General features: G+C 59.9%; 3 protein-coding genes across 4 annotated transcripts; 1 reads left to right on the top strand and 2 right to left on the bottom strand.

Annotated features, from left to right (window-relative positions):
* Window positions 1-15,812: 15,812 nt before the first annotated feature.
* Window positions 15,813-18,347, bottom strand: LOC139788829 (surfactant protein C-like). The gene is made up of 6 exons (XM_071729059.1): window positions 18,251-18,347; window positions 17,511-17,825; window positions 17,310-17,420; window positions 16,396-16,506; window positions 16,194-16,298; window positions 15,813-16,100 (listed from the first exon to the last, which is right to left on the bottom strand). Exons 1-5 carry the CDS (start codon window positions 18,290-18,292, stop codon window positions 16,203-16,205), a joined length of 675 nt encoding a protein of 224 aa, XP_071585160.1. The 5' UTR covers window positions 18,293-18,347; the 3' UTR covers window positions 15,813-16,100; window positions 16,194-16,202.
* Window positions 18,348-19,866: 1,519 nt separating this feature from the next.
* Window positions 19,867-21,260, bottom strand: SFTPC (surfactant protein C). The gene is made up of 5 exons (XM_071728933.1): window positions 21,145-21,260; window positions 20,879-21,025; window positions 20,648-20,791; window positions 20,449-20,559; window positions 19,867-20,190 (listed from the first exon to the last, which is right to left on the bottom strand). Exons 1-5 carry the CDS (start codon window positions 21,187-21,189, stop codon window positions 20,083-20,085), a joined length of 555 nt encoding a protein of 184 aa, XP_071585034.1. The 5' UTR covers window positions 21,190-21,260; the 3' UTR covers window positions 19,867-20,082.
* A 212-nt stretch (window positions 21,261-21,472) lies between these two features.
* LGI3 (leucine rich repeat LGI family member 3) lies at window positions 21,473-26,308 on the top strand. 2 transcript variants are annotated; one of them, XM_071728938.1, is made up of 9 exons: window positions 21,473-21,784; window positions 22,004-22,426; window positions 23,010-23,081; window positions 23,176-23,247; window positions 23,360-23,431; window positions 23,524-23,595; window positions 23,681-23,850; window positions 24,019-24,183; window positions 25,312-26,308. In XM_071728938.1, exons 2-9 carry the CDS (start codon window positions 22,215-22,217, stop codon window positions 26,127-26,129), a joined length of 1,653 nt encoding a protein of 550 aa, XP_071585039.1. In that variant the 5' UTR covers window positions 21,473-21,784; window positions 22,004-22,214; the 3' UTR covers window positions 26,130-26,308. The 2 variants fall into 2 exon arrangements, with proteins under 2 accessions (XP_071585039.1, XP_071585038.1); XM_071728937.1 differs by having other exon boundaries at window positions 21,473-22,426.
* The last annotated feature ends 440 nt before the right edge of the window (window positions 26,309-26,748 follow it).

The raw sequence follows: 26,748 nt of genomic DNA, 5'->3' as shown, positions 1-26,748 counted from the left end.
TAGACCCCCTCCCATCATTCCCATGTCTGGAGCCCTCCCCACGCTGACATCTGCTCCAGATAAAACTCAGCCTTTTTTTTTTTTTTTTGGGGGGGGGAACTTTCTCTTATTATTCCAGTTCCAAAACCCCCTTCCCTCTTCCCAAACCCCACAGCTTGAGCTCGGCACCTCTTGCAGCTCCGGAATCCCGGAGGGGGGGTGGGGGATGCTCCAACCACCTCCCACTCCTCTCGCCACGCCCCGAGTGGAACCAGATGGGCCGGGAAGGTCCCGCTGTGCCCAGCACCCGCCGGAACCCGCTCGGCTCCGGGCCGTCCCTCTGTCCGTCCCTCTGTTTGTCTGGCAGCCCCTCCAGCTCCCCCCGAGCCCCCCCAGAAGCTGTGGGGCACCGGGGAGGCTTCAGCATCCGAGTGCCAAAGGATCCAACCCCCCACAACCCTTCCTCCTCCTCTTCCTCCTTGCCAGGAGTCAAGGCTGTGGGATGCAGCTCCTGGCTGTCCCATCCCCCGGCTCCAAAATTTCCCAGATTGAGGTGGAAATGGGGTTCTTGGTGGTTTAGGGGGGTCCTGGACGCACCCCTGGAAGCATCGGGAGGAGGGGAATGGAGTGGCTGGAGCAGCTCAGGGGGCAAATGGGTGCTTGGGAGCAATCAGGGAATGCATCCCACAGGAAGCACTGGGGATAAAAACAAGGTGGGACAATGAGGATAATCCTGGCAGGTCCTAAACGAGTGGTATGGGGTGGGGAGAAAGAAAAACCCTGGTACCCCCAGCTTGACTTCACCCCCTGCCTTCCCGTGGAGCCCAAACCCTGCCTGGAGGCCTTTGGGATGGAAAAACCAAAGAAAACCAAAAAAAAAACACCAAACCCCGACATGTTTTGGGGTTCCTCCTCGGCACCAGGCTGTGGAGGAAGCACCCAGGGTGGAGAAAAGAGCAAAGAATCCGCAGGAGGCACCTCCCCTGGCACCCAGCTCCTCTGGCAGGGCCAGGCTGCAATTTGAGGGCAGGAGCAGAGGAGGCAGGAGCCAGCCCGGGGCTCCCCACACCCTCCTGGGGGCTGGGAAAAACGTGTCCGAACGGGCAGCCTGGGGGAAGGAGCAAAGCTGGGGGAGCAGGACCGAAACCCGGTGCCAAAAACTGCCTGGAAAAAAAGAGGGAAAGGAAAGCTGGAGGAGCCAAGTGATATAGAAACCATATGTGAGGGATTTGGGAGACGTGTGAGAGCCGGGAAGGCAGGAGCAGGGATGAGAGGGATGAGAGGGGGGGGGAGGGACACACGGGATACACCGAGCTGCCTCGCATCGCCTGGGAAATCAGCCCCAAAAATTCCCCAAAACCCGGCGGGAGGGTCCTGGAGGGGATGTGGGAGCTGTGAGGGGGTCCCACCCATCACGGCCCCGTGGGGACAAACCCCAAGGGTTGGATTGAGGAATTTTCACAACGGTTCCAAGCACATGGGGGGGGTTTAGGTGTCGAGATTCCCCCCAACCCCGAGGGGGCTTCACCTCCCCCCCCCCCTCCCCGGTGCTGCCCTCTGCTCACCCCGGTGCTGCCATCAAGGCAAGGGCTGAGTTGTGACAGTGCCAGGGGGGAGGAGGAGGTGACAGAGGGACAGACACAGGGCCAGAGGGACAGACACAGGGCCAGCAGGGAGCTGCCAGCAGGGAGGACACGGGGCCAGCTGGACAAGGGCAAGCAGTGGCCACAGAGGCTCGGGGGGCCCCGTCCTTGTCCCCCCAAGCAGGGAGGAGGAGGGACACATCCTTCCCACCCCCCAGAAGACTTAAGGGGGGAAGAACACCCCGGGCTTTTTCTCCCCTCACCCCCCCTCAGCCCTCAGCGCCTGTTTGACTTTTTTTTTTTTTTTTTTTTGGGCTGTTTTCTGCCGGGTTCTGGGAACGCTGACGTAACCCCGGGGGCTGAAGCTTTCGACAAACACGATTTGGCCATCCGGACCTGGGCCAACCCCCCCCCTCCAGCACCCAATCCTGCCGCCTGTCCCCACCCCGGCTCCTTCTGTCCCCCTCGCATCCAGGAGATGCTCAGCATCCTCCATCCCAACCCCTCCGGGCCAGGAAAACAGATCCCGTTGGATCGGGATGAGCCTGACCTCAGCCTCCAGCAAGGTTGGGGGGAAAAAAAAACCCACAAAAAAAAAGATAAGCCAGGGGGAGGAAAGGGCCCGGGGCATGAACACGATGTTCTGGTGAGCAGGGAAAAGCAAACAGAGCAGCGGGGAAGCCTTGGCTGGGAGGGAAGCTGATAAACAGGATGGGATCATGTTCCAGGTCAGTCTGGGGCAAAGGAACCTCCGTGCACGGTGCTGGATGAGAAGGATCCTCACCCCCGAGTGGGTTCTGATGGGTTTAGAGGGGGCAGCGGGTAGGATGGGCCCTGGAGTGATGGGCAGCACCCCCTGCCTAGGAAAAAAATCCAGCACAGCCTTTCCTTGGAAGATGATGAGCCACCAGCATCCCTCCAGAACCACCAGCACCCTTCCAGAACCACCAGCACCCTTCCAGAACCACCAGCACCCTTTCAGAGCCACCAACACCCTTCCAGAACCACCAGCATCCCTCCAGAACCACCAGCATCACTTATGAGCAACCAGCATCCTTCTTGAGCCCCCAGCATCTTCCAGAACCACCAGCACCATTCTAGAACCACCAGTACCCTTCCAGAGCCACCAGCATCCCTCCAGAGCCCCCAGGACTCTTCCAGAACCACCAGCATCCTTCCAGAACCACCAGCTCCCCTCCAGAACCACCAGCATCCTTCCAGAACCACCAGCACCATTTCAGAGCAAAGAGCATCATTCCAGAACCACCAGCACTCCTCTAGAGCCACCAGCACCATTCTAGAACCACCAGCACCTCTCCAGAACCACCAGCACCTTTCCAGAGCCACCATAATCCTTCCAGAACCACCAGCATCCCTCTAGAGCCATCAGCACCATTCTAGAACCACCAGCACCCTTCCAGAACCACCAGCACCCTGCCAGAACCACCAGCACCTCTCCAGAACCACCAGCACCCTTCCAGAACCACCAGCACCTCTTCAGAACCACCAGCACCTCTCCAGAACCACCAGCACCCTTCCAGAACCACCAGCACCTCTCCAGAACCACTGGCACCTCTCCAGAACCACCAGCACCCCTCTAGAACCACCAGCACACTTCCAGAACCACCAGCACCCCTCTAGAGCCACCAGCACCATTCTAGAACCACCAGCACCTCTCCAGAACCACCAGCACCCTTCCAGAACCACCAGTACCCCTCCAGAGCCCCCAGCATCCCTCCCAGTGTGAGGCTCTGGATGCCGGGTTGGAGCTGCTCAGCCCCAGCCAGGGCTGGAGTCACCAGGAGGGCAGGATGGGGTTTGAGAGGTGTCTCCCGGGCTCGGGGTCAGAAAAGCCGTGGAGTCACCGGGACCGCGTCCCCCAGGCTCGGCAGAGCCCTTAAATATGTCAGGAATGTTCCTCGCACCGCCCCTTCCCCCCCCCGCACCGCCAGCCCAGCTGCCAGCTCCGCACCGACACGGAACCGGGGACCCACGAGGACCGGACCCCCACCCAGCCCCCGGAACCATCACCCAGCAGGGACGGGACCCCCACCCATCCTTAGGGGTCTGCCCAGCCCCCGGAGCCATCACCCAGTTGGGACGGGACCCCCACCCATCCTTAGGGGTCTGCCCAGCCCCTGGAGCCATCACCCACCAGGATGGGACCCCCACCCCACCCTTAGGGGTCTGCCCAGTCCCTGGAGCCATCACCCAGCAGGATGGGACCCCCAAGCAGCTGGGATGGGACCCCCACTCATCCTTAGGGGTCTTCTCTGCCCTCACAGCCATCACCCCACCAGGATGGGACCCCAATGCAGCTGGGATGGGACCCCCACCCACCCTTAGGGGTCTTTCCAGCCCCCAAAGCCATCACCCAGCAGGGATGGGACCCCCACCCAGCTGAGATGGGACCCCCAGCCCCGGGGGTCTGCCCTGCCCTGGGCTGGCAGTGTGGGGGTGAAGGCAGAGGGATGCAGAGGGATGCAGAGCATCCCAAGGGGGTGTGGGGGTGTCTGTTTGCCTTCTGCACCCCACAACCCATCAAGGGTCCCACGGAACCCCTGAGGATGGTGGGAAGGGGATGGGGGCAGGATGAGGCCCCCTCCTCTCCCCTTCCTCTCCTCTCCTGGTGCTGCAGCCCCTCTCCTGGTGCCCCTCAGAGGCAGGAGAAGCTGAGGTGAGGAATATTTGCTTTCCCCAAGCACCTCCTGAGCAGCTCAGCAGGCACAAAGCAGGAATTCAAAACCTCAGCAGCCAGGCTGGGAGCCAGGCCAGATCACAGGCAGCCCCTCTGCAACCAGAGGGGGAAACTGAGGCACGGGGCAGCAAGGAGGGGGTGGGGTGGGGGTTATCAGCCTCCCCTGGCACCCGGCCACACTGCTGTGGGTGACTGTCCCCAGGGACACCTCCTGCCCCCTCCTCCTTTGCAACCAACCTCATCCCAGTTGGTGACTGGGGCTGTACCAGTACCCTCCTGGCCTCCCCCACAGCACCCAGGGAAGGCAGAGCTGTGTCCAAAGAGGGGGGGAAGGGAGGATCCCCTTCTCCATGTCCCGTTTTCCCTGATGTGCAAGGTGCATCCCACCCCCAGACAGCACCCACCCCCCCTGGGGTGCAGGATCCCAGCTCCAGGTTGGGGGATGCTGCAGCTTCGTGTGAAAAAAAAAGACAAAAAAAAAGAAAAAAACCCAAGAAAAACCAAGCCAACACCCTGGAGCTTGGCCTCTCATAAACCTGGCTCGAAGTTTGGAGCAGGAGGGAGAGTTTGGTCACTCCAGGGGAGCGATTTCCCTTCTGCTCCTCTTCCTTGACAGCAAACGGAGGTAAAAAAAAAAAAAAAAAATTAAAAAAAAGCCTCCTGGTGCAGGATGCCAAACCTAAGGCAGGACAGAACCCCTGGGAAGGAGCAGGGAAACACAACCCGAGGCACCTCTCACTTGTGAAAGGGCAGAGCTGCTGGGAAGGAAAATATTTGCAGCTCCCTCTGCCAAGGGACCTGGGGGGGGTTGGTTTTAGGAGGAGAGGAACCCACTGGGGATTGGAGCCTGTGGGGGTTGGGAACATCCCCCCCATCCCCGAGCTCTGGGGGGGTCAACTGGGTCAGGAGAGGTCCCCAGTGGTGTCCCTGTCCCTATCCCTATCCCTGTCCCTGTCCCTGTCCCTGTCCCTGTCCCTGTCCCTGTCCCTGCCAGGCACCCACTCCCAAGGGCTGTCAGATCCCTGTGGATTTGCAAACATCTCCCCACAACCCCCAACCTTTGCTTTTATTGTTCAAGCCCTCTCCCAGGCACCCATTAACTCCTCTGGGCACCCATTAACCCCCCCGGGCACCCATTAATCTCCTCGGGCACCCCTTAACCCCTCCAGGCATGCATGAACCCCCCTGGGGACCCATTAATCCCCTCGGGCACTCATTTGCCCCCCCCCGGGCACCCCTTAACCCCTCCAGGCACCCATTAATCCCCTTGGGCACCCATTAACACCCCTGGGCACCCACTAATCCCCTCAGGCACCCATTAAACCCCCCGGGCACCCATTAACCCCTCCAGGCACCCAATAACCCCCCTGGGCACCCCTTAGCCCCCTCGGGCATCCCTTAACCCCCTGGGCACCCATTTACCCCCCCAGGCACCCATTAACCCCCCTAGGCACCCATTAATCCCCTCAGGCACCCATTAATCCCCCCGGGCACCCATTTACCCCCCCAGGCACCCATTAACTCCCCTGGGCACCCATCAATCCCCTCGGGCACCCATTAACCCCCCGGGCACCCATTAACCCCCCTGGGCACCCCTTAGCCCCCTCAGGCATCCCTTAACCCCCTGGGCACCCATCAATCCCCTCGGGCACCCATTTACCCCCCCAGCACCCACTAACCCCCCCTGGGCACCCATTAACCCCCCTGGGCACCCCTTAGCCCCCTCAGGCATCCCTTAACCCCCTGGGCACCCATTTACCCCCCCAGGCACCCATTAACCCCCCCCAGGCACCCATTAACCTTCCTGGGCACCTATTAACCCCCCCAGGCACCCACTAATCCCCTCGGGCACCCATTAACCCCTCCAGGCACACATTTACCCCTCCAGGCACCCATTAACACCCCTGGGCACCCCTTAGCCCCCTCGGGCATCCCTTAATCCCCTCGGGCACCCCTTAACCCCTCCAGGCACCCATGAACCCCCCCAGGCACCCATTAACCTCCCTGGGCACCTATTAACCTCCCTGGGCACTCACTAATCCTCCTGGGCACCCCTTAACCCCCTGGGCACCCATTTACACCCCCAGGCACCCACTAAGCCCCCTGGGCACCCATTAACCCCCCTGGGCACCCTCCTGGCACAGCTCCGGGTGGGGGGGGGATGCAATGGGATGGATTTTTCCCTCTCCCTGCCAAGAGATCTCCCAAAAAGCCTCCAGCAAACAGAACGGCCACGTCCTCACCCAGAAACTCCCCCCCCCGAGACAAAAAAAATGGTTGGGAAACCCATCCCTGAGCCATCCCTCCCCTCTTCTTTCCCCACATCCCCCCCTCCTGCTTTGTTCTCCCGTTTTGGGGCTTCCCCCCCCCCGGGGCTGCTCCATCCCATGTGTTTCCCAACTTGAGGGAAAACCTCAAGAAATTCCCTCCTCCCCCCTTAATTTTCCTCTCCACACCCCACAGCACCCAGAGGGTTTCCCAGGAGCCAGGAGGAGAAAACCAGGGAGAGAAGGATGGGAAGGGGGGGGACGGGACGTGCGAGCCCCCCGACCCCTCCAGCAGACATCCCCCCCCCTCCAAAAGCCCCCATCCCTCCCCCGGGGCTGCTCCATCCCATGTGTTTCCCAGCTTGGGGAAAAACCTCCCCCCCCCCCCTTAATTTTCCTCTCCACACCCCACAGCACCCAGAGGGTTTCCCAGGAGGGGAGGAAGGACAAAAACCAGGGAGAGAAGGATGGGAAGGGGGGGACGGGACGTGCGAGCCCCCCGACCCCCCAACAAACATCCCCCCCCCCCTCCGAAAGTCCCCATCCCCCCCCCCGGGGCTGCTCCGTCCCATGTGTTTCCCAACTTGAGGGAAAACCTCAAGAAATTCCCTCCCCCCTCCTTAATTTTCCTTTCCACACCCCACAGCACCCAGAGGATTTCCCAGGAGGGGAGGAAGGACAAAAACCAGGGAAGAAGGATGAGAAGGGAGGGGGGGACGTGCGAGCCCCCCGACCCCTCCAGCAGACATCCTCCCCCCTCCAAAAGCCCCCATCCCCCCCCCCGGGGCTGCTCCATCCCATGTGTTTCCCAACTTGAGGGAAAACCTCAAGAAATTCCCTCCCTCCCCCTTAATTTTCCTCTCCACACCCCACAGCACCCAGAGGGTTTCCCAGGAGCCAGAAGGAGAAAAACCAGGGAGAGAAGGATGGGAAGGGGGGGGGGGGGGACGTGCGACCCCCCCAGCAAACATCCCCCCCCCCTCCTAAACGGGTGATTACACAAAGATAAAGCAGATCCCGGGATCTGCCGGGAGATTTCCAAGGTTTTCCAGCCCAAGCCCTGAAGCACAGGACTCCTGCCGGCCCCGGCTCGGCGGGTGGATTTTTTTTTCTTTTTTTTTCTTTTTTTTTTTTCTTTTTTTTTAATTTTTTTTTTTTTTTCTTCACCCTGCCTGAATAAGTGACATATAACGGCTGGAAAATATTTTTGGGCAGCCTGACAAGTGTGACTGCAGGCAGTAGCCTCCGCTTGACGACGCCTGGAAAGTGGAATCTGGGTGAAAAACTCGGAGCCAGAGAGCTCCAGGCACGGCTGGAAAACTTGGAGACCTCGGGAAAAGGGGGTTCGGGGAGAGGGGGGATCAGAAAAGGGGGGGATCGGGTTCTCCAGCTCCTTCTGTGTGCATAATAAGACCCCCAAATTCGGATACCCCGAGGAAGGGGCTCAAAAAGGGGGGGCTCGGGTTCCTCAGCCCCATCCATGCACATGATGAGTCCCCCAAATTTGGATACCCTGAGAAAGGGGGTTCAGGGAGGAGGGGGGATCAGAAAAGGGGGGGCTCAGGTTCCTCAGCCCCATCCATGCACATAATGAGCCCCCCAAGTTTGGATACCCCGGGAAAGGGGGTTCAGGAAGGGGGGGCTCAGAGAGGGGGGGCTCAGGTTCTCCAGCTCCTTCCGTGTGCATAATAAGACCCCAAATTCGGATACCCCGAGGAAGGGGCTCAAAAAGGGGGGGCTCAGGTTCCTCAGCCCCATCCATGCACATGATGAGCCCCCCAAGTTTGGATATACTGGGAAAGGGGGTTCAGGAAGAGGGGGCTCAGAGAGGGGGGGCTCGGGTTCCCCAGCCCCTTCTGTGCACGTAATAAGACCCCAAATTCAGATACCCCGGGGAAGAAGCTCAAAAAGGGGGGGCTCGGGTTCCTCAGCCCCATCCATGCACATAATGAGCCCCCCAAATTTGGATACCCCGGGAAAAGGAATCAGGGAGGGGGGGTCGGGTTCCTCAGCCCCATCCATGCACATGATGAGCCCCCCAAGTTTGGATACCCTGGGAAAGGGGGCTCAGGGAGGGGTGGCTCAAAGAGGGGGGGACTCAGGGAGAGGGGGGGCTTGGGTTCCCCAGCCCCATCCATGCACATAATGAGCCCCCCAAGTTTGGATACCCCGGGAAAGGGGGTTCAGGAAGGGGGGGTTCAGAGAGGGGGGGGCTCGGGTTCCTCAGCCTCATTCATGCACATAATAAGCCCCCCATACTTGGATACCCCGAGGAAGAGGCTCAGTAAGGGGGGGCTCAGGTTCCTCAGCCCCATCCATGCACATGATGAGCCCCCCCAAATTCGGATACCCCGGGGAAGGGCTCAGAAAGGGGGGGGGTCGGGTTCCTCAGCCCCATCCATGCACATAATAAGCCCCCCAAATTCGGATACCCCGGGGAAGGGGGCTCGGGGAGAGGGGGCTCAAAGAGGGGGGGACTCAGGGAGGGGGGGGGATCGGGTTCCCCAGCCCCATCCAAGCACATGATGAGCCCCCCCAAATTCGGATACCCCGGGGAAGGGGGCTCGGGGAGGGGGGCTCAGAGAGAAAGGGGTTCAGAGAAGGGGGGGCTCAGGTTTCTCCCCCCCTTCCACGTCCCCTTCCTCATGAGAGGGGACAGCAGGGTGACAGCCCCCCCAAAAAAAAGTGTCCGTGGGGGGGACAAGGTGGGCTGGAAGGGGTGGGGGGGGGGGTGTCCCACATCCTAAATTCCTCAACAACTCCCTTGGAGGGTGGGGGTCGGAGCCAAGAGCACCCCCCGGGGCTTGGAAACGTTTGGTTTGTGCTGGCACTGGCTCTGCAAACACCCCCCCCCTCCCTAACCCAGCGCTGGGGGGGGGACGGGACGATGCTGGCTGCCATTCCTGATGTCACCAGGATGCCACCACGGTGACTCCCACCCGGGACCGTGACCGGGATGTCCCGCTGACCGGGTGAAGGGAAAACGGGGTCACGATTCCTTCTTTCCTTCCTCCCGGGAGGGGTGTGAGGGGGGGTTGGGATTGGTCCAAGGGTTGGCTCAACCCTTTTTGGCATCCTTGGAAGAGCCGTGGTGGCTTTTCCTCTGCCCTGGTGACGATGGCATCACGGGGGCGGGGGACACACACACACACACACACGGGGGGGGAGGCTTTGGCTTTGCTGCGGGATGGCACCTCCGGCACCGAATTCCTGTCCCTGAAGTTTTTGGGTGCTGAGGCCTCGGTGCTCATCCTGACACTCAGAGAGGGGTGGGGGAGAAGCTCATTGCTCCCCCCCCCCCAAAAAAAAAAAAACCCAACCCCTTGCATAGAGCAGGGAGATGCCACGAGGAGCGGGTCTGGCTACCAAACAGCTGGGTTTGGCCATCGTGGTCCTGGGGACCCCAACCAGAGGTGACCCCCCCTCCCCCCCCCCCGGAAAGAGCTGCCAGGGTTGCATTAAGCACAGAAAGGGATTGAGTTGGGGGGGGGGAGCAGCGAGGTCTGGGGATGGGTGGGAGTCGGGGGGCGAAGCCAAAGCCCCCCCTGAATTATTCGGGTTCACCCAAATCGTCACCAATGCAAGGGAATGAAGCAGAAGAGGGGGTGGGGGGGGGGGAAAAGGGGGGGTCCTGGCGGCTCTGGCCGGACGGTTTTGCAAGCTTTGCTGTTTCAGGCCGGGAGGGCAGGAAGGGAAAGGATTTTTTTTGGCCAGCAAAAAGCCCTCATGTAGACAGAGTTATATCAACAGACGCCTTCCAGCCCAGACAATGCCATGAAAGAGAAACGTGATCCTCCTGCCACGACCCCCCCCCAGCCCTGGGTCTACCCCCCCCCCCTCCGTGCCCTCCTTTACCCCCTCAGCCCTGGGTTTCCCTCCCGTGCCTCAGTTTCCCTCTCTTGCCCCCACTTTCTCTTCCCTTTTGGGAGACGGGGATTGTGTGTGCACCCCTCCCCCCTCACCTTCCCCCCCCCCCCCCCCCGGCACTCAGCTTGCTCAAAACCCTTCCAAAAACTTGAGGAACATCTCAGCACCCCCCCCCCCCCCTCTCAGCACAGCGGGACCCCCATCTTTGGGGAGCTCTGCCCGGCCCGGGGGTCCCCGCTTGGCCTTTGGGGAGGGGGTTACCGGGGAGGAAGAAGAAGAGAGGGGGGGGGAAGCTTTTCCTGGCTGTGGTTTGGGAAAGGAGAAAGCCGGGGGGGGGCGGGGGTCGGGTTTTGGGGTCAGCTGGGGGGGCTGCATGGGGTGGGGGCTGCCCACCGCCTGTGACAGCTGCCGGGGAGGACAATATTGGGGACAGAAAGCGGGGGTGCCGGACCCCCCCCCAAAACCTCCCGTTCTCTGCTGCTCCTCATCCTAAGTACAACCAGATGCATCCCCCCCCTCCGCCCCCCCTAAGGACCCCGGGGCCAAACTTTCCCCGTGCAAAGCCCCGAAGTGCGGGGCACACACACTCAAACTCACACTTCCTCACGCTCACTCACACTTCCTCACACTCCTACTCACACTCACAACCCCCCCACCCCCCGGAATCCCCTTTGTCTGCCCTCCCGCCCGGCCCGCCCGCCCCCCGCCTGCATCCCCCCCCCTCTTCCTACCGGCTTTGCAGGGGTCTTTGTAATCCAGGGGCTCCTCGTCCTCCTCCTCCTCTTCCTCCAACACGTAGGAGTAGTCGGGGAAGTGCATGGCCCGGGCCAGGAGCAGGCAGAGGAGCAGCCCGCAGGTCCGCAGCCCGGCCATGGCTCCGCGGGCAGCGGGGGGGCAAGGGGGGTGGGTGTTGGGGGGGGGGGGAGTGTGTGTGAGGAGAGGAGGAGGGGGGGGGGGAGGCGTGTTTTGTTTTGTTTTTTTTCCTCTCTTCCCTTCTTTGCTTCTTTTTTTTTTTTTTTTCCTCCTCCTCTTTCTCTTTCCTTTTTTTTTTTTTTTTATTTTTTTTCCTTTTTTTTTTTTTTTTTTTTTTTTTTTAGGGAAATGAGATCTGGCGGGGGCGGGTTCAAGCGCGGAGCTCGGCCCCTCCAGCCCCGGGCGCAGGGCTGGGAGCGGGGCCAACCCTAGAGGAGGAGGAGGAGGAGGAGGAAGGGGGGGGAGCAGCGGGACCGAACCCCTCCTGGGGACCCTGCCAGTCCCCCCCCCACACTCCCCCCGCAACCCCCGGACCCCATCCTGCACCCCTTGATCCCCGTCCCGCACCCTCTTGTCCCGCCCAGCACCCTCCGCTCCCATCCCGTCCCCCAGGCACCGATCCTGCACCCTCGGTCCCATCTCGCCCCCCCCCCATTCCTGGCCTTGTGTGTCCCCCCCCATCCCATCACAGGCTTGGCGAGCACCTTGGGGTGGGTGGGAGAGCACCCCAGAGGGTGGGCAAGAACCCCAGGAGATGGGCGAGCACCCGGGGTGGGTGGGCGAGCACCCCAGGAGCTGGGCGAGCATCTTGGGGGGGGTGGGCAAGCACCCCCAGGAACTGGGCGAGCATCTTGGGGGGGGTGGGCGAGCACCCCAAAAAGGTGGGCGAGCACCCCAGAGGGCCAGTGGGGCCATGGTGGGGAGGTGACAAAGCCCGGGGTGGATGTGTCACAGGTTGGGGGGGGGGTCTGGGTGGCTGTGGGTGTCCCCAGGTCGGGGGGGTGGGTGCCCCCCATCTCAGGGGACCCGTGCAGGGACATTTCTACCCCTCCTGTCCCCACCCGTGTCCCTCGTCCCCTGGGGTCCCTCCATCCAAGCAGTGGGGAGCAGGAGCTGAGTAGGAACCCCCCAACCCCCAAATTCCTGGCTTTTTCTTATTGATAAATCCCACCCCCCCTCTCCGAGAATTTGCATTAAGGGCTTTTTTTTTTTTTTTTTTTTTTTTTTAGAAGGGCCTTTATAATTTATTATATTATTATTTATTTGCAGTCACTTTTTAATTGTGCCTTGGGGACACTCTGGATCCCCCTCTCTCCCCTGCCTCCCCCCCCCTTGCTTCCAGGGACCTCCCATGCTCAGGGCCTACAAAATTTTCCTCCAGATCCCAGGAAAATCTCATCTCCAGCCCCCTTTTTTATATTTTTTTTCCCCTCCCCCACCAACCCCTCATCCCGGGATTTGTTTTCCTCCAAAGTTTTCCAATCAGTAAACTCCAGAAAACAGGGGGAAAACTGCACCCTCCCCCATCCCTCCCCCTGCATCCCAGGGATGGGAACTGCTGAGAATCCATCCCTGAACTCTCCCGAGAAAACAAACAGACCCCCCCGGGAGAAAAAAGCTGGGATTTGACATCCTTTGTCTTTCCATCCCTCTGCTGGGAAGGATGTTTGAGGGCTGAGTCCCCGGGTGATGTCAATCCATGAGCTCAGGAGCTGCTTTCCACCCTTCCATCACCCCCTTTCTCAGGGAATCCCATGGAGTTTTCCCTTCTTTCCCACCCTTCCCATTCCCTCCCCAGCTCCCAACTCCCTCGTGCTTCTCCAAGCACCACAATCTCCCAACATCACCACCACCCACGAGCTCCTCGGGGTGGGTTGGGTGGCCGTGGGGTGTTGAGCCAGCCCCAAAAATCCCTTGGAACCTTTTTCCTGGCTGTGAGGCAGCTTCCCTGACGTCTTGGATATCTGGTGGTTTCTCAAATAACCCCCTGGAAGGTCCATCCCACACAGCTGCATCCTCCAGGATACAGCCCTGGAGATGGAGGAGGAGAAGGAAAAGGAGTAGGAGGAGGAGAAGGAGAAGGAAAAAGGAGGAGGAGGAAGAGAAAGAGGAGAAGGAGAAGGAGAAGGAGAAGGAAAAAGGAGGAGGAGGAAGAGAAGGAGAAGGAGAAGGAGAAGGAGAAGGAAAAAGGAGGAGGAGGAAGAGAAGGAGGAAAAGGAGAAGGAGAAGGAGAAGGAGAAGGAGAAGGAGAAGGAGAAGGAGAAGGAGAAAGGGAAGGAGAAAGAAGGAGGAGAAGGAGAAGGAAAAAGGAGGAGGAGGAAGAAGAGAAGGAGAAGGAGGAGGACGAGAAGGAGGAGGAGGAGATGAAGAAGGAGAAGGAGGAGAAGGAGAAGGGGAAGGAAAAAGGAGGAGGAGGAGGAGGAAGAGAAGGAGAAGGAGGAGTAGGAGAAGGAGAAAGAGAAGGAGAAGGAGAAAGAAGGAGGAGTAGGAGAAGGAGGAGGAGGAGGCGAAGGAGAAGGAGAAGGAGAAGGAAAGGGAAAGGGAAAGGGAAAGGGAAAGGGAAAGGGAAAGGGAAAGGGAAAGGGGGGGTTCCCTGTCCCCCAGCAGATGCTGCAGGGTGGTGGCTCTGCCACAGCTTTGGTTCCTCCTTGTTTTTTTGCTCCCTCACTTCACGGATTCCCAAAGGGATTGGGGATTTTTCACCCCCTCCCTCAGCTCATGAAGTCGGGTGGGTTGGGGATGGCTCATGTCCCCCTGGCTGGCGTGGCAGGGAGGTCACCCGTGGGACAGGATGGGCAGGGAGGTCACCCCGTGGGGCAGGACGGAGAGGTGGACCTGGCCCTGTCCCCCAGCAGGTCCCCGTGTCCCCAGGGGTGGCTGTGTCCCATCAGGGGTGGCAGGGGACAGCTCGGGGGTTGCTGCTTGCTCCTGCCCGGCCTGGGGATGGTGGTGGGGGGATGTCCCACGGTGGGACACGCGTGTCCCCGTGAGGAACGGGATCTCCACACAGCCCTGCCGAGCCGCGTCACCTCCGTGGCTCTGGCTGTCACCGATGTCCCCGGAGCGGTGGCAGTGCCACCTGCCTGCTCCTCCTGAGCATCACCAACCCCGCGGGACGGGATGGGGACAAGGACAGCACCCAGCTCTCCGGGAAGTGCCACCACCACCTCCGCCTGTCCCCGTACCCATCTCGGGGGGGGGGACCTGACCCCTCCCACCCCGGGGGTCCCTGTGTCCCCCCCCCTCACCCCGGGGTGCAAACCTCGCCCTGTGGAGGCTGCAGGAAGGAGTTCTGGAGGCCACTGGGGTGATTGCACAAGGAGCTGGGGAGGCTGCCAAGTTTCTGACTGCTCATCTTCAGCTGCTCCAGCATCGGGGGGGGTGGGGGGGGTGAGGCTGAGCCCTGTGGGGGGGTGCTGAGCGCTTGGAAAACTCAGCACATCCCATCCCATCCCCTTCCATCCCATCCCATCCCCTTCCATCCCATCCCATCCCCTTCCATCCCAGCTGTGTGTCTGGGGCTGCCTGGTCAACCCCGGGGGATTTTTTTAAATAAAGATCCTGGGGCAGCTGAGGAGGGAGGGGCCGTGTTCCCCCCCCCATGCCGTGGGAGCCAGCAGCCCAGTCCCCAAAATTCCAGTCCCAATAACACCAGCCTCCCAGTCCCAACAATTCCAGTCCTAAAAACACCAGCGTCTCAGTCCCAATAACACCAGCAGCCCAGTCCCAATAATTCCAGTCCCAGTAACACCAGCAGCCCAGCCCCAATAATTCCAGTCCTAACAACACCAGCAGCCCAGTCCCAATAACACCAGCAGCCCAGTCCCCATAATTCCAGTCCCAATAACACCAGCAGCCCAGTCCCCGTAATTCCAGTCCCAGTAACACCAGCAGCCCAGCCCCAATAATTCCAGTCCTAACAACACCAGCATCCCAGTCCCCATAATTCCAGTCCCAATAACACCAGCAGCCCAGTCCCAGTAATCCCAGACCTAATAGCACCAACATTTCCCCTTCCAGTAATCCCAGACCCAATAACAGCTTCCTAGTCCAAATAATCCCAGTCCTCCAAATCCCAGTCCTAATAATCCTGGTCCTAATAACACCAGCATCCTACTCCAAATAATCCCAGTCCTAATACCAGCAGCCCAGTCCCAATAAACCCAATCCGAATAGCAACATCCCAGTCCAAACGATCCCAGTCCTCATAATCCCATCCCTAATAACACCAGCATCCCATTCCAATAATCCCAATCCTAAAACCAGCATCCCAACCCCAATGATCCCAGTCCTGGGGCTTCAGCCAGTGGCCAGGACACGAGCTTTCTCCAGAAATAGCTCCAAAACCTGATTCTTCCCTTTATCCTTTATTCAGCTCTGCAGGGCAGGAGAGGACAGAGACATTTTTCCAGAACAGGGACATTTTTCCAGCCTCTGGCAGGAAGAGGGAGCAGCACAGGTTGGTCCCGTGCCCTGGGGTGCACCCAGTGAGCCCCCAGCCCCCAAAAATTCCCCTTCGTGCTGCTCAGAGCCCCAGAATGCAGTACTTTTTTTTTTTTTTTTTTTTTTTTTTACAGCAAAGGAAGGTGGGAGGTGCAGCAGGGAGCAAAGAACAGGAACAGAGAGTTTGGTCCCTTTAAGTGTCATGAGTTTGGGTTTTTTGGGTTGGTTTTTTTTTGGTTTTTTTTTAGTTTGGCAAAGCTGAGAAGACTTTAAGTGACAAACCAGCTGTCCCAAGCAGCCACCCACCCACACCCTCCAGCCCCCCCCCCAGCACCACCATTGCATCAGAGACGTAAAGCTGGACACCCCCCACCCCAAAAGAGCCCCTCAGCCCCCCACTCATCATCGTACCCCCCCCCCCCCCTTTCAAATCTGGGGAGGGTGAGGGGGTGCAGAGGTGTCGGTGATGCTGCCGGGGGGGCTGAGGCAACGCCGTGTCCATCGGGGATGCTGCAAGGGAAAGCTGGCACTGTCAGGGGGGTTTTAGGGGCGTGGGGGTCTCCTCTCACCCCCCCACCCCCTAACCCCCCCCTCTGCACTCACCCTGCCAGGCTAAGCCCAATAGACGGGGAGGATGCTGCAGAGGATGCTGGCGGTGGTCCCCAGGAGGGAGGGGTCAGCCAGGGGCAGGCTCAGCCTCTGCTCAGCCTGCAAGGGGACAGCGAGGGACAGGGGGGGTGGGTGCTGCACCCCACTTCTTCATCGAGAGGGGGAGGGCACTCCCCAGCCTGTCCCAAAGCCTCACCTGCCGGCGCTGGAAGGTTTGGGTGACAGTGTCCAGCCCCGGGATGTTGTCCTTGTCCACACGGGTGATGTAGCAGGAGTGGTGGAGTCGGGATCTGTAGGTGACCAGCAGCTGGTGGCAGAGAGAAATGGGTCAGCTGGGCCCCACAGAACCCCACAGAATCACCAAATCCCAGAATCCCAGAGTCACAGAATCATATAATCCCAGAATCACAGTCCCAGAATCCCTGAGTCACAGAGTCCCAGAATCATAAAATCACAGAAATCCAGAATCCCAGAGTCACAAAATCCCAGAGTCACAGAATCGTATAATCCCAGAATCATAAAGTCCCAGAATCCCAGAATCATAAAGTCCCAGAATCCCAGAATCATAAAGTCCCAGAATCCCAGAATCATAAAGTCCCAGAATCCCTGTGTCCCAGAATCATAAAATCACAGAAACCCAGAATCCCAGAGTCACAGAATCAACCACAGAATCCCAAAATCATATAATCCCAAAATCATTTGGGATGGAAAGCACCTCTGGGATCATCCAACCCAACCCTTGCTCCACTCCCCCCGTGGTTCCCAGCCCATGGCACTGAGTGCCACATCCAGGCTCTTTTGAAATATCTCCAGGGATGGAGAATCCCCCCCTTCCCTGGGCAGCCCATTCCAATGGCTGATCACCCTCTCTGGGAAGGATTTTTTCCTAATATCCCACCTCCCCCTCCCCTGGCAGAGCTTATCCCATGGCTCTTGTCTGACTGATAGAGCCCAACCCCCCCCTGCTCCAACCTCCTTTCAGGGAGTTGTAGGGAGAGTGATGAGCTCCCCCCTGAGCCCCTTCCCCACAGGATTTTTCCTGGAATCCCTTCCCATCCTTTTTGCTCCTCTCACCCTTTCCCTGTCCCCTTTTTCCCCCCCTTTACTCACATTTTTGTAGTCATAGATGACCGTGGCCGGGTCCCCATCCCCAGCATCCAGGTAGAAAGTGGCCACATCCTCTTCCCAAGCCAACCCCCTCTGCATCCCGACCCGCAGCACCTGGGGAGGAGTTTTTGGGATGGGAGGGGATGCTCAACACCTGCAGCCCGGGGTGATCGGGGGGAGGGAAGCTTGGGGTCCCCAACTTACGGTGTCAGCCTGCTGCTGGCCGACCCAGAGCCACATCAGCAGGATGCCGGCGACAATCACCACCAGGAGGACCACGACCACCAGGGTGATCAGGAGACACCGGAGGTGGCCGCAGCTCAGGAGCTTGCGGGGCAACCAGCAGAGGAGGCGGGGCAGGAAGCAGAAAGCTCTCTTGAGGCAGCTCCCGCAACTCCCGCAACTCCCGCAGCCCTTGCAGCCGGGACACTTGAAGCAGCGGGGGAGGTGACATTTGGAGCAGCACAGGGCACAGGGCCAACAGCAGCTCCCGGGTTTGCAGCACCCCTTCTCCGGGCCCTGAGGGAACGGGAAAAGCGGGATCAGGGAGGGAGGAGATGGGAGATGAAGGCTGCGGGGGGATGGGTTCGCCCCGCATCCCGCCCTGAGCTCCGGGATCCCGATGGGTTTTGTTCCAGCAAAACTGGGATCAGGGAGGGAGGAGATGAAGGATGCAGGGGATGGATGGGTTCGCCCCCCATTTCCCCCTCCCTGAGCTCCGGGGGTGCGGGATCCCGATGGTTTTGCTCCAGTGCCAAACTGGGATCAGGGAGGGAGGATGAAGGCTGCAGGGAATGGGTTCGTCCCCCATCTCCCCCTCCCTGAGCTCCGGAAGGTGCGGGATCCCGCTGAGTTTTGCTCCAGTGCCAAACTGGGATGGACTGGGTAAGGAGCGTCTCTGGTGGGCACAGGGACCCCCGTGTCACCCCTCTTTGGGAACTCACCGGCTTCTCTTCAATCACCACTTGCTTCATGCTGCTCTCCATGGCTGCCTCCTCCTCCTCCTCCCAGTCCGGGCAGCCCCGGAGCAACTGGGACAGAGGTTTTTTTATACTGGGATGGTGGGGAGGGAGGGCAGAAGGGTGGGTGTGGGGGTGCGGTGGGGGCTGGGGGGTGCAATCCACTTCACCTCTGTTTGCTGCAGCCCCCCCTGGGAACCCCGCTGGTGGAGAGGCTCTGAGGACACTTGTCCCCAAGCTCACGAGGGTCACTCGGCCGCTCAGGAGGGAGGTGCCGGAGCCAAAGCAAACCCTGGAGCTCTCTCTTCTCCAGGGTGGAGCATCCGGCCACAGCTGTGGGCAAGGCGAGACCTGGCTCCGTGTCCCTGTCCCCGGGCCAGCTGGGGCACCTGGAGCCGCTGCGAAGGGGACATCAAAAGCTTTCCCACAACTCGCCAGGACAGGGTGGCAGCGGGGTCACCACGGGGGGGGACAAGGTCCTGGGACCACGGCCAGGGCTGGGTTCTATGCAGTGCCGAGGATTATGGGGGGGTCGGGGGGGTTGGAATGGTGGGAATGGGGTTTGGGGGGGGTCAGGGGTGAGTTTGCTCATGGGGAGGGGGGGTGACAGGGGGTGGCACCTCGGGTGGTGCAATCAGCAGAACAGGACATGAGCCTCTCTCAGAGTTTGGCTCAGGGGGGGACCTCACAGTCACCCCTGGGTGCCCCCCTTGGCCTCCTGGGACCCCAGACTCTTTTTTTTTTTTTTTTTTTTTTTTGGGGGGGGGGGGGGTTGTGCACCCCGTGTCACAGCTGCCTCTTGTCCCACGCTGTTGAGGAGCACGGGACACTTAGGAGCAGCTCCAAGGTGTTTGTTCCCCCACGCAGGAGTGGCCATGGGGCCACTTGTCCCTTCCCTGGGCTCTCAGCACCCCCCTGACCCCAGCTCCTTGCCTGGGTGACACAGGCTCAGGGCCAGAGCAGGATTTTTTTTGTTTTTTGGTTGGGGGGCAGAGCTGCCAGCCCTGTGTCCACACTCAGCCATGTGCAGATTCCCAGCAGAGCCCCCAGACCCCCCCCAGCTGCCCCAAACCCCCAGTTAATGCCCCAGTGGTGCTCCTGGGGGTGGGCAGAGACCCCTTGGGGTCTTTTTTTTTTCCTCTCTCTGTCCCTGCTGATCCCCAGAGCCTGGAGGTGCCCCCCGAGGATGCTCCCGACTGCTTTGGGGTGGAGGAGCGGGGTCTGGGGTGGTAAATGGGGGTTTCGGGGTGCTGGGGTGAGGGGATTGTGGTGCCCAGGGCTTGGGATGTGGCACAGCCCCTCTGTCCCCCTCTGCACTGGGAGTCACTGGGTGACCGTGGGCTGGAGGGGCTGCTGCCACCTTGCCCACCCCCTCAGGGTGGCACAGAGGGGACAGTGACCACGGAGCAGGGTGGGAAGGATGGCCAAGTGCCACCTCCTCCCTGCTCCTCACCCAGGGTGGGATGGAGCAACCCCGACATCCCTGGGACAACCTTGTCCCCCCCTGTTTGGCCAGTGTGATGGGGACAAGGACAGGAGCAGCACAGGGAGGAGGGACCCGGGCTTTGGGTGGCAGACAGAGAGGTGACTCCTGAAGCAACTCCCGAAGCAAATCCCACTTTATTATTATTTATTATTATTTACGATGATGATGATGATTGCAAGTGCTGTGGGAGCGCCGCGGTGCTGAGCCTCTGAGGACAGAGCACCCCCTTGGGGACACGCAGGGGACAGGGACAGGGAGGAGGAGAGGTCCCTGGGGAGCACGGGGACGGTGCCATCCCCATCTCACCATCCTGTCCCCCTGGGGAGGGTCACTATGCCCAGTAGACAGGGACAGAGCTGCAGAGGATGTTGACGGTGGTGCCCAGGATGGAGCGGTCGGCCAAGGCCACCACATTGTCCCCAACCTCCTTCATCTCAGCCTGCAGGAGAGAGAATGGGGTGGGCTACCAGCCTTGGCTACTGGGAGCCATCCCTCTGGCAGAACCACAGAACCATTCAGGTTGGAGAAGACTCCTGAGTCCCACCATCAACCCAACACACCCATTCCCACTAAACCATGTCCCACAGTGCCTCATCTACATTTTTTTTTTTAATTTTTTTTTTTTTTTTTTTCCCCACAAGCCTTATCCTTCCCCGTGGTGGCCCAGGAGGTGACCAAGGGGGTGACCAACCCTCACCTGCCTGTGCTGGAAGGTTTGGGTGACAGCATCCAGCCCGGGGATGTTGTCCTTGTCCATGCGGGTGATGTAGCAGGCACGGTGACTCCAGGACCTGTAGCTGACCAGCAGCTGGGTACAAACAGACCCACCCGGGGGGGTCAGCTCAGCCCTGTCCCCACTGCTGTCACCCCCCACGTCCCCTGGACTGTCCCCAGACCTTGCTGTAGTCATAAACCACCACGGCAGAGGAGTTGAGCCCATCCTGCACGGCGAAGGTCCCGGTCCTTTCCTTCTTGCTCATGGAGAGGTGCTGGGGGGGGGTCCCTTCTCCATCCAGACCCTGGATGGTCATCCTCAAAACCTGCCAGGTGAAGAGGAAGGGGGGATTTTTGGGGCTCTAAGCCCCACGGCTGGTGGCCCCGTGCTGTCCCCGTCCCCCCCCCCTCACCGTCTCGGCGTGGGTCTCGGTGATGTGCAGCCCCAGGAGGAGGAAGGTGACAATGACAACCGTGAGGACCAGCACCACCAGCACCACCACCAGCAGGGACTTCAGCTGGGGGGGGTTGTAGGGCGGGCGGGAGGAGGCTGTGTAGCTCTGTGGGGAGGGGACACACAAAGGACAAACCCGGCTGAGCCTGGGGACAGGGACACGACAGCCCCGGGCTGGGTCCCCAAGCTGGGTGAGGAGTTTGGGGGGGTGGGGGAGGTCCTTACCGGAGGTGCCTCCTCCATCAATGCCTCCTTGGAGCTCTCGTCCATCTCGCCCCGTGGCTCCTGTCCCTTTGCCAGCCCCAGCCCGGGAGGGATTTATAGGATCCGCAGGAAGGGGAAGAAGAGGGGGTTGGGGCCACCCTGGAGGCCAAGTGCCACTTGTGCTCTGTTTGCCGAGCTAAGGAGAGGGTGTGAACCCCCCCCCAGAGGGTGTGAAACCCCCCCCCCCAGAGGGTGTGACCCCCCCCCCCCCAGAGGGTGTGAAACCTTCCAGAGGGTGTGAAACCTCCGAGGGCTCTTTCCCGGCATCTGGGAATGGGGGGGGAGCAAAGTAAACAGTGGGCAGGCGGAGTGTTCCCAGCCTGAGGACTCAGCACCCACGGAGCATCTCCCGGGGGATGGGGGGGGGGGGGGATTCTGCACCCCTGGTCCCTGCAGCCCTGTGCCCAGGCAGCTGCAAACCCCCCCTTTACCCCCCCTCCAGGAGCTGGCTGGGCTCTTTGTGTGCCCTGAGCGCCGTGCCTGGGACGGGACGGACGGGACAGAGGGGACAAGAGGGGACAGATGGGTGCGCGGTGCCTCCCCCATCCCCCCCTCTCCCCTGCAGCGTGAGCACAGGGGGGGGGGTGGTGGCATCGTCCCGGTGGGTTCCCTCCTATCCCCCCCCCTGCTGCACCCCTGGAGCCCCCCAGCTCCCCCCTGGCAGCCTCGGGTTTGCGGGACACACGTGACAGGGATGCTGGGGCTGTCATTCAGCCGCATCCCTCTCCCCCATCCCTCCCTCCCTCCCTCTCTCTCTCCCATCCTTCCCTCCCTCTTTCCCATCCCTCCCTCTTTCCCATCCCTCCCTCCCTTCCCGCAGCACAGGACCACGATGCTCTGCAGCGCAGCGGGTCTGGTGCCAGCAGCCTTCAGCGTTTCACACTGAAATCTCCCGGGGAAAAAGAAAAAAAAAAAAGTCTCGGCTGCAACTCCCGGGAACGACAGGAGAGGGATCAGCTGCGGGAAGGAGAGAGAAAAAAAAAAAAAAAGGAAAAAAAAAAATTAAAAAAGAGCAGGGCTAGGCCTGGGCGATGGAGCCGCGGAGGGGGAGGAGGATGCTGAGGGGTCAGCTCGCTGCTCTCCTCCTCTTCCTCGCCTCGGCCTGGTTCTGGGTCCCGGCAGAAGCTCGGAGACCCCCCCGGCCCCCTCCTTGCCCCCCGAGCTGCTCCTGCACCCGGGACACAGCTTTCTGCGTGGATTCCAAGGCCGTGCCCAAGAACCTGCCCCCCGAAATCATCTCCCTGTGAGTATGGGGACAGGGATGGGGACAGGGAGCAGGGCACTGTCCCCTGGGGGGCTGGGCTGGCCGGGGGGGGAGGGGGGATGACAAGGACAGCCTGTTGGGTTTTTTTGTGCAAACGTGTGGGGTGTGGGTGTCTCTTGGGGACAGGAGAGGGTTGGGGACACCCCAGGGCTGGTTGTTGGGGACACCCTAGGGCTGGTTGTTGGGGACAGCCCAGGGCTGGTCCCCGTGTCCTGCAGTGGTGGCAGGTCCCTGTGTCCTGCAGTGGTGGCAGGTCCCCGTGTCCTGCAGTGGTGCCAGGTCTTGCATCCATCCACCAGTGCCATCTGGAGCCCATCCCCACCTCCCTCCCCATCTGCTGTGACCTTGGGGACCAGAGCCCCAAGGGGACACGGCTGCTGGGTCCCCATTCCCCATCCCTGGAGACACAGAGGGGGACGACGACTCCAGAGCCTTCCAGGGGAAGTGTGAACGCTTGCACACGCGTGTGTGCACACGTGCGTGGTGCTGAGGGGCCGGGGGGTGTCTGAGCCCCCCTTCCCCCTGCTGCTGTCCCCTCCCTGAAGCTCGGTGTCCCCCACAGGACGATGGTGAACGCGGCTTTCACCGAGATCCGGGAGGCTGCCTTCGCACACATCCCCTCCCTCCAGTTCCTGTAGGTCCTCCTGATGTCCCCTCCCTCTTGTCCCCTCCCCCTGTGTCCCACCAGGGTGCTGATTCCTCCCCTCCCCTATTTCCTCTTTTTGCAGCCTCCTCAATTCCAACAAATTCACCCTGATCGGGGACAACGCCTTCGCTGGGCTGTCACACCTCCAGTACCTGTGCGTGGGGACAGGGACCTGGGGACAGGGATGGGGGACAGGGAGGGGGTGGGGGTACCCCCAGGGAACGGTCCCCTCAAGGTGGCCGTGCCACCCTCTCCTCCTGCCCCAGGTTCATCGAGAACAATGACATCCAAGCTCTCTCCAAGGGCACTTTCCGTGGGCTCAAGTCCCTGACCCACCTGTGAGTACCCTCGGGAGGGGGGGCGTGGGTTTGTCCCGTGGTCCCCAAGGAGCACTTCACGTGTCACCTCCGTGTCCCCTCTCATCCCCCAGGTCCTTGGCCAACAACAACCTGCAGACACTGCCCAGGGACCTCTTCAAGCCACTGGACATCCTGAGTGACCTGTAAGGCTGGGGTGGCCTTGGGGACCCTCTGGGGAGAGGGTGACAGTGCTGGGGGGGGGGTGACTCAGTGTTTTCCTTGGGACAGGGACCTCCGGGGCAACACCCTGTCCTGTGACTGCAAGATCAAGTGGTTGGTGGAGTGGTTGGAAAACACCAACACCACAGTCCCTGCCACCTTCTGCAGCAGCCCCGGGCACTTTGAGGGGCAAAGGATCCGGGATTTGGCACTTGGGGACTTCCAGTGCATCACTACGGGTGAGGGACCACAGGCACCCATCACCCCCACCCTCAGGAAGGGGCTGGGATCCTCACCTTCACCTCTTTTTTTTTCTTTCCTTTTTTCTTTCTTTTTTTTTCTTCCCTTTTTTTTCTTTCTTTTTTTATTTTTCCCTTTTTTTTTTTTTTTTTTTTTTTTTCTTCTAGATTTCGTGGTCCACCAGGTGCTGCCCTTCCAGGCTGTCTCAGCAGAACCTTTTACCTATGCCAGTGACCTCTACGTGGCACTGGCCCAGCCTGGTGCCAGCAGCTGTGCCATCCTCAAGTGGGACTACGTGGAACGCAAGCTGAGGGACTTCGACCACATCCCTGGTAAAGAATTTATGGGGTGAGGAGGGTCCCTTCCTGGTTGTCACCCAAGGTTTGGGTGATTGGAGGTGAAAATGTCCAGTTCTGTGTCTACTTCTGGGCCCCTCGGTTCTGGAAGGAGATGGAGGTGATGGAGCAGGTCCAGGGAAGAGTAAGGAGGTTGGGAAGGGATTCCAGGAAAAATCCTGTGAGGAAGGGCTGAGGGAGCTGGGGGTGTTGAGGCTGGAGAAGAGGAGGCTCAGGGGAGACCTCATCACTCTCTCCAACTCCCTGAAAGGAGGTTGGAGCCAGGGGGGGGTTGGGCTCTTTTCCCAGGCAACTCTCAGCAAGACAAGAGGGCACAAGAGGTCTCAAGTTGTGCCAGGGGAGGTTTAGGTTGGACATGAGAAAGAATTTCTTTCTGGAGAGGGTGCTCAGCCATTGGAATGGGCTGCCCAGGGAAGGGGTGGATTCTCCATCCCTGGAGATATTTCCAAAGAGCCTGGATGTGGCACTCAGTGCCATGGGCTGGGAACCACGGGGGGAGTGGAGCAAGGGTTGGACTTGATGAGCTCTGAGGTCCCTTCCAACCCAAATGATTCTGGGATTCTGGGGCTGTGTGAGTCTGTGATTGTGTGATGCTCTGGTTCTCTGATTTTGTGATTCTCTGAGCCTGTGATTATCTGATTGTCTGATTTTGTGATTCTGGAATTCTCTGATTTTTTTATTCTCTGATTTTGTGATTCTCTGCTTCTTTGGTTCTCTGAGTTTTTGATTCCCTGATTCTGGGATTCTCTGATTCTGGGATTCCCTGATTTTTTGATTCTCTGATTCTGGGATTCCCTGATTTTTTGATTCTCTGATTTTTTTTGATTCTCTGATTTTTTGATTCTCTGATGTTTTGATTCCCTGATTCTGGGATTCCCTGATTTTTTGATTCTCTGATTTTTTTTATTCTCTTATTCTGGGATTCCCTGATTCTGGGATTCTCTGATTTTTTGATTCCCTGATTCTGGGATTCTCTGATTTTTTGATTCCCTGATTCTGGGATTCCCTGATTTTTTGATTCCCTGATTCTGGGATTCTCTACTTTTTCGATTCCCTCCTTTTTGAACTCTCTGCCCTGCTCTTTCTCTCTCCCTCTTCCCCCAGCTCACTCTGCAGTGCACTGCAAGCCCATCGTGGCTCAGGACCAGCTCTACGTGGTGGTTGCCCAGCTTTTTGGGGGCTCCTACATCTACCGCTGGGACACGGCCGTGGACAAATTCATCAAGATCCAGGACATCGACAGCCAGAAAACCCGCAAGCCCAACGACATCGAGGCCTTCCAGATCGAGGGCCACTGGTATTTTGTCATTGCTGACAGCTCCAAGGCCGGTTCCACCAGTCTCTACCACCTCAACCAGAATGGTTTTTACTCCCACCAAGCCCTCCACGCCTGGCACCGCGACACCGACGTGGAATACGTGGAAAACGAAGGGAAACCCCGGTTGATCATCTCCAGCAGCTCCCAAGCTCCCGTCATCTACCAGTGGAATAAGGGCCAGAAGCAATTTGCCCTCCAAGGGGAGGTGGGGGAGATGCTGGACGTGCAGATGGTGAAGCATTTCCAGGTGAAAAAGGAACATTTCCTCTGCCTCAGCCGCTACATCGGGGATTCCAAGGTGGTGAGGTGGGAAGGGCAGCGTTTCCTGGAGCTCCAAACCCTCCCATCCCGGGGTTCCATGGTGATGCAGCCCTTCCTGGTGGGACAAAAGCAGTACCTGGCTCTGGGCAGTGATTTCTCCTTCACCCACCTCTACCTGTGGGAAGAGGAGAAGCAGAAATTCCTCAAGTTTCAGGAGCTTTCCGTCCAAGCCCCCCGGGCGTTCCGGTTCGTTCCCGCTTCCGACGTCCAACTCCTCCTGGCTCCCAGTTTCAAGGCCAACACTTTGGTCTACAGGCACGTGGTGGTGGATCTCAGCCTCTAGGCAGGACACAGAGACCCCCCCCTGCATGCACCCCCTCACCCCCCGTTCCTCACCCACCCCTTCACCCAACCCCGTGTGCCTCAGTTTCCCCTGGGAATTCTCGGGTTCCCCACATCCAGTACCCGGAGCCACCCCTGGGATTCAGGGAAGAGGGTGGGATCCCCTTTGGGATGCAGAGAGGAAGGTGGAACCCCCCCCCTGGGATACAGGGAGGAGGGTGGGATCCCCCCCACCCATGGGATGCAGGGAAGAGGGTGGGACCCCTCCCGGGATGCAGGGAACAGGGTGGGACCCCCCTCTGGGATGCAGGGAAGAGAGTGGGAGCCCCCCCTTGGGATGCAGGGAGGAGGGTGGGATCCCCCCCCAGGATGCAGGAAGAAAGGTGGGACCCCCCCTGGGATGCAGGGAAGAGAGTGGGACCCCCCCCTTGGGATGCAGGGAGGAGGGTGGGACCCCCCCTTTGGGATGCAGGGAAGAGAGTGGGATCCCCCCCACCCATGGGATGCAGGGAACAGGGTGGGATCCCCCCCCCTGTGGGATGCAGGGAACAGGGTGAGACCCCCCCCCTGGGATGCAGGGAAGAGGGTGGGATCCCCCCCACCCATGGGATGCAGGGAAG

The sequence above is a fragment of the Heliangelus exortis genome, chromosome 30 (genome assembly GCF_036169615.1).
Source record: "Heliangelus exortis chromosome 30, bHelExo1.hap1, whole genome shotgun sequence".
Classification (NCBI taxonomy): Eukaryota; Metazoa; Chordata; class Aves; order Apodiformes; family Trochilidae; genus Heliangelus; species Heliangelus exortis.
The sequence above is the reverse complement of the archived record's forward strand: the minus strand, read 5'-3'. Positions and strand labels throughout refer to the sequence as shown.

Excerpts from the sequence above, each read along its gene's own strand:
- LOC139788829 (XM_071729059.1), bottom strand. The coding sequence starts at position 18,292 with ATGGAGAGCAGCATGAAGCAAGTGGTGATTGAAGAGAAGCCG. Across the intron at positions 17,421-17,510 it reads GCCAGCAGCAGGCTGACACC|GTGCTGCGGGTCGGGATGCA; the intron begins GTAAGTTGGGGA and ends ACTCCTCCCCAG. Across the intron at positions 16,299-16,395 it reads AAACCTTCCAGCGCCGGCAG|GCTGAGCAGAGGCTGAGCCT; the intron begins GTGAGGCTTTGG and ends GTCCCCTTGCAG.
- SFTPC (XM_071728933.1), bottom strand. The coding sequence starts at position 21,189 with ATGGACGAGAGCTCCAAGGAGGCATTGATGGAGGAGGCACCTCCG. Across the intron at positions 20,792-20,878 it reads CCGAGACCCACGCCGAGACG|GTTTTGAGGATGACCATCCA; the intron begins GTGAGGGGGGGG and ends TTCACCTGGCAG. Across the intron at positions 20,560-20,647 it reads TGGTTTATGACTACAGCAAG|CTGCTGGTCAGCTACAGGTC; the intron begins GTCTGGGGACAG and ends GTTTGTACCCAG.
- LGI3 (XM_071728938.1), top strand. The coding sequence starts at position 22,215 with ATGGAGCCGCGGAGGGGGAGGAGGATGCTGAGGGGTCAGCTCGCTGCT. Across the intron at positions 22,427-23,009 it reads CCCCCCGAAATCATCTCCCT|GACGATGGTGAACGCGGCTT; the intron begins GTGAGTATGGGG and ends TGTCCCCCACAG. Across the intron at positions 23,596-23,680 it reads CTGGACATCCTGAGTGACCT|GGACCTCCGGGGCAACACCC; the intron begins GTAAGGCTGGGG and ends TCCTTGGGACAG.